A 5290-nucleotide genomic window follows, 5' to 3' on the forward strand; every position below is an offset into this window, starting at 1 on the left:
CCCCCACCCTCCACACCCAGTGGAAGCTGGCGGCATCAAAACTCTACAAGAAAGCGAGAAGTGAAATCCTTCGTCGTGCTAACAATCATGGAGTCTGCTCGTAGGGAACAAATTTTTGCGACTCGGCGGAAGTGCCGAGCTCATGGATGTCAGGAAACGCCAGCTTCTTCATGCGCAGGAGGTAGTCATTGAGGACCTTGCTCTTCCTGAGGTACCTTATTGCCGGGCCATGTGGTCCCATCTCCCGCGCCACATGCATCCAGCCATACACTGTGCAGTCGTAGCTGGTGGGTTTGTCGCCTAGCAGAAACGGCTTCTCGCTAAGCAGGGTTTCAAGGCTTTGAACTTCGTGCAGAAACTCCTGCGGGTATTGCTCCTTTGAAAGTGTGTTGTAGCCCACGGCAGTTAGCGCCTTGATAACCTGTCGTCGCATGCTGTTCACGAGCCGCCGCGCCGGCCTGGGATGCACTAGGTACTCCTTCACAAACATCTGCTGCATGAGTTCGGGTCGGTCCACCAGAATGCTGCGGTGCAGGCCGTAGTTGAGTGAGGTTTCCACCATGCGCCGCGTGATGTGGCCAATGGCGTGGTCCTCAGGCGTGAGCCCGTCGTTCATGCCCACCTTGAATGTCTCATTCAGGAACTTAATGCAGAGCTCCGCGTCGCCGATGACGGTGCCGTTGTAGACGATGAACGGCAGCCGGCCCGTCGGAGAGAGGGAGGCGTCGGAGGTGAAGTGCGCGGTGTAGGGGATCTTGGCGAGGCGCAGGAACGTCTCCAGCTTCACACACTGCGGGAAGAGGTTGGGCCCGTGCGACCAGCGGTGGTGCAGAAAAAGGTGCACCATGTCCTTTTCAAGTTTGTTGAGGTTCACTAACATGCGGGCCCGCAGGCGGTGGGAAAGCATCAGCGCGGCCCCCTTAAAGGCGAGGTAGCCGCCCACAACGGTCAGCGTCGCCGCGAGGGAGCGGGGGTGCTCACTGCAGAGTCGTCCAAACGCGGTCATGGCCTGCTCACCCCTTTTTGCTCACAGACACGCACACACACAGAAAAGAAGAAGGAAAGACGCTTTAAACGGATCAAATCAACCTTGCTAATGAACTTCCCCCGCCACCACAGAGTAAAGCAAGAAGTAGAGAGAACGAGAGTGAGAACGCAAGTTTACGAGTGGGAAAAAAAAAATACAAAAACACCCCTGCGCAGGCCACCCCTCACAGACGCAGTGTGCCCGCCGCACATGAAGCTGCACCCCCCCCCCAAAAAAAAAAGTAGGCATACTACTTTACACATACGCGGATGTAGGTGTACCACGAAAGCAAACGGGGAGGCTCCGCACAAGGCCAAAACGACGCAACAGAGAAAGAGCGAACGGGAACAATTGAGGCAAAGCAGGAGGGGAACGAGGGGCGGCTTCCTTACCCAGCATCTTCACGTTCAAATAACAAGGACTCGTGCGCGGAAATCGTGGCGGCAAGCTTCTCCCAGCGCTCCAGCAGAAGCGCCTCCGCACGATCCAGCAGACGATCCACATTCCTCGCCTCAGCCGTGGCCATGGCTTCCTCCGCCAGCGGCAAAGGCGCACGAACTTTCGCGCTGCCTCCGCCTCCGCCTTCATCCGCAGAGGCTAACTTTTTCAACTCCTCGTACTTCGCCTGCTTCTTTCGCCTACGACGACGTTGCCTTTGCTCCGCGAGGCCGCCATGAACGGGTATCTGCTGCACCCTCACAATGGTGCCGGGCCCAACTGCCGCCCCACACACGTGCGGGGAAATTTCGCCCCCCGCCGCCCTGTCGCCGTTGCTACCGCCCCCACCTGCGCCCGCCGGCACGCTGATGTTGCGGTCGTCGGCGCCACTGCGCTCGACTTCGTCCCCAGCGGGGTCGGGGAGCGCCAGCTTCATGTCAAACTTCACCACTGAAACCCCCTTTGACACACCGGCCCCGATTTCCGTGAGGGTCACGCCCCCAATTGGGGCGCATGCGCGCAGGAAGGCGTCCCACAGCTCGCCATCCACGCTGCAGAGCACGCTCGAGGCGGGGTCGGCGTAGAAGGCCGCCAGTTCCGCCGCGTTCCATCGGGCGATGAGCTCCAGTGAGGCGAGGAGGACGCCCTGACTGAGTGCCAGACGAATTAGGGCTCGGGTGCGAGCGGCAGACGTACACCGCACAAAGGTTGACTTGATGACATAGATTAATTGCCCTGAGAACCTCAGCCGATGCTGTGCCGTCCCACACGCGCCGTTTGCGTCTCCATGAATGAGCCTGTTTGGAACGCGCTCGAGGGTTTCCAGCACACTCCACAACTCCCCTCCTTCGTGTAGGCCATGCGACAACACACGAATGAGCTCCGTCACGAGGAGCTCCGCCACTTCGGCCATACGGGCATCCACTGTCGCGAGGCTGTGGGGATCGCCAGGCAATGTCCGGCAGTAATTGCTCACAGTGCGAGGGTGGAAACGCAGCACCTGCCGCACTATCGCATGCAGCTCCTGCATCATGGCAGGCTTCCACGCCCGCACCACGTCAACTAGGGGGGGGGGGAGAGGAGGAGGAGGAGGAGACGGGTGATCAGAGTGACGAGGCTAGGGTGAGGGGGGGGGGCAGGACAAGACGGCAATGCACACGGACGCACACCACATCATACATGCGGACAAGAACCAGCTGTTTCTCGCACGTTCACGCTGTAGTACAGACGCACACATGCACAGGGAGAGAGATAAAGAGGAAGAAAGAGTCAAATAAGGCGAATCACAGATAAATAGACCTATAACTGTTTATATATATATATATGAGGGAAAATATGCGGCACCGTCATTCTCCACTGCATAGAACAGCTTCATGTAAATGACATGGACGATGCGTTGCAATGTTGGCCAGCGCGAAATGGCTGCCCCCATCTTCCCCATCCGCCCCCCCACCCCCACTCCAGGTACCGCTTCACACGTACACTCAGGCAAACGGACATAAACGCACGGCATCACTCCAACTACCACACTCAGCGATGGCTCACAAGTTTCTCGACGGCAATGTCGACGTATCCATTTGCATCGATTAAGGCGGAGCGGACAGTCTCCGCGTCAAACCCCATCCCGAGATCCATGATTTGGGCAATCCGCTCGTCCAAGACAGCATCCCCCAGCAGAAATGCACCGCTGTGAGGCCCAGCCTCTGGCTCGTGTCGCCGGCGCACATGTCCCCCAAGGGACGCATCCACAGACCCGTGCCGAGGATGCACGCGCGGGTATCCATCGTCGCGGAGTCCAGCAAGGTTATCCACGGTGTAGCGGCCGCCCGGCGCCGACTGGTCGCTGTTATTCTGCCGCGGAATGCCAAGCTCCACAACATTTGCTGGGCCAGTCAGGCAGGAGAGGATGGGGCGAATAAACCTGATAAACGGGCGGCAGATGTAACGGCTGGAAAACTTAAGCCACCAGGTAAGCAGCCAGGTCTCCCTGGAGGCGATGCCCCAAAGAATGCCTAAGAGAGCCAGCAGTACACGCGTCCAGGAACCGATATCCACCTGTATAGCCCCCTGCTTGTGCGTCCTCGGGAGCACCTCCGTGGCGGGGAAGAACACCAGCCGCATGAGAGGCAAAAGGACAAAGGACCACTCCGTCAGGGCAAACTGAAGGAGCGGAACGCGCCACCGGCGAAGCGAGCGCACCTCAAGGAGGTAGCGCGTGGCAAGGGCCACCAACGGGACGATCGAACCACCCGCCGACAAAATGCGCAGCTGGTCCAAATTCAAGGGCGGTGTGGCTTCCGTGACGAGCATGTTAAGCAGTGCAGAGCCTGTCATGGCAGAGGTCAAGACAAAGGCGAGAAAGAATGGGGATCCCCAACGCCGCTCCAGGATTCGCATCTGAAACAGCACCAAAAGGGTGCACATGACGTCCGTCGGAGACACGCCAATTGACCCAAACGGCAATGTTTCCAGTGGGAGATGTCTGATGGTCGTTCTCCATCCTGGCGCCACGTACGCGTGCCGCCACGCCATGTAGTGCCGAGGAGTGAGGGACATGGAGAGGGCGGAGATGCTGAGCAAAAGCCCCGTCACGGGAGCGTGATCGAGCACCATTCAAGCCGGCACAATTTGCGGATGCCAATAACTGCTAGCCAAGACCAATCTATGCTGCAAAACCGCAAATCAAGCAACAGCGAAGAGCAGCTAACATACACACAGCGACCCTACACACCCATGAATGCGGCAGAGAAAAGTAGGCACGTCGTTTCCCACGGCAAATACTATTATGCCCCTCTGGGAACGGAAATAAGACAAGTCCACGCATCAAAGGAACGGCAAATATTACTCCCACAACAATAATCAAGGAAATAAAAAACAAATAGCAATTAAAAGGGAAAAACTTCCCGGCCGGGAATTGAACCCGGGTCACCCGCGTGACAGGCGGGTATACTTACCACTATACTACCGAGAACACGCGGCCCGGCGCGGGAGACAACGCGCACTTGAAAGCGGAGGCTGCGTGACGGCACGGCGGAGAAGGAAAAAATGCTGCCGACATGTGGACGCAACGCGGTTGCGCGCAAGCCGGTGGTAGGAGGAAGAGGAGGAGGAGCAAAACTGCCCCCTGCCACCCCACTTATTACTTGGGCCCCATCTGGCCGCCGGTTGTCTGCAGAAGTCTCTACAATCCACAAAAAAAAAAGCAAGAGTGAGAGAACAACAAGAAGAATCAGTCGCGAGAGGCATATGGCATATGTGCGGCGCAGCTTCGCCGCGGCAAGCCGGCAGGCGCAGAGAGAGACCGAGTTAGAGAAAGCCGAGCCGCTGAAAAAGCAAAGAACTGGCACGATTGGCGCCTGCCTCTCTCGCTGCGCCGGCCTCACGTGTCAATTCCTACCTCTCGTCATGAATAGACGCACACGCCCACACACATTCACACGATTAATTGCTTACATTGCAAAGACGCATAAACCTTTATTCTCTTCGTATGCACACAAAAAGTGCGAGAAAAAGAAAAGAAGAGAGCAAGCGAACTCTTGCATTACTCAGAGCGAGGATCCTGCCGTCATCCTTTGTTAAGTATTAAAGACCCAACACACCCCCTCCACACAACCCCAACCTGTTTTTTTTTCCTCTTTTTTTTCCCCACCCCACTTTCCTTTTCTTTTGCTCCCCCGTTCCCTCCATACAAAAAAGCGTTTTGCTTTAAGTCAGATTGCCACCCACGCACTTACATGTGTGGGGCGGAGCTGGCTAACAGGTACCCAAAATGGCCTTCCTCCCGCGACTCCACTCTACTTTTGCCTTCTCCCTTGCATGTCTCCT

General features: G+C 57.1%; 3 protein-coding genes and 1 non-coding gene across 4 annotated transcripts, besides 2 other annotated features; all 4 read right to left on the reverse strand.

The window, feature by feature from the left end:
• Window positions 1–85: 85 nt before the first annotated feature.
• Tco025E_08329 (uncharacterized protein) lies at window positions 86–1006 on the reverse strand (the record flags this gene model as incomplete). Its single annotated transcript, XM_029375180.1, has 1 exon — window positions 86–1006. The coding sequence occupies one exon, from the start codon at window positions 1004–1006 to the stop codon at window positions 86–88; it is 921 nt and encodes a 306-aa protein (XP_029224718.1).
• Window positions 1007–1415: 409 nt separating this feature from the next.
• On the reverse strand, window positions 1416–2498 carry Tco025E_08330 (uncharacterized protein; the record flags this gene model as incomplete). The annotated part of the gene is made up of 1 exon (XM_029375181.1): window positions 1416–2498. One exon carries the CDS (start codon window positions 2496–2498, stop codon window positions 1416–1418), a length of 1083 nt encoding a protein of 360 aa, XP_029224719.1.
• Window positions 2499–2529: 31 nt separating this feature from the next.
• Window positions 2530–2606: a sequence feature (GA-rich).
• Window positions 2607–2995: 389 nt separating this feature from the next.
• On the reverse strand, window positions 2996–4078 carry Tco025E_08331 (uncharacterized protein; the record flags this gene model as incomplete). The annotated part of the gene is made up of 1 exon (XM_029375182.1): window positions 2996–4078. One exon carries the CDS (start codon window positions 4076–4078, stop codon window positions 2996–2998), a length of 1083 nt encoding a protein of 360 aa, XP_029224720.1.
• Window positions 4079–4364: 286 nt separating this feature from the next.
• On the reverse strand, window positions 4365–4436 carry Tco025E_08332. The gene has a single exon. It is a non-coding gene; the product is annotated as a tRNA-Asp (tRNA).
• Window positions 4437–4557: 121 nt separating this feature from the next.
• Window positions 4558–4577: a microsatellite.
• The last annotated feature ends 713 nt before the right edge of the window (window positions 4578–5290 follow it).

The sequence above is a fragment of the Trypanosoma conorhini genome, assembly GCF_003719485.1.
Source record: "Trypanosoma conorhini strain 025E chromosome Unknown Tco_14.4_contig_00753, whole genome shotgun sequence".
Taxonomy (NCBI): domain Eukaryota; phylum Euglenozoa; class Kinetoplastea; order Trypanosomatida; family Trypanosomatidae; genus Trypanosoma; species Trypanosoma conorhini.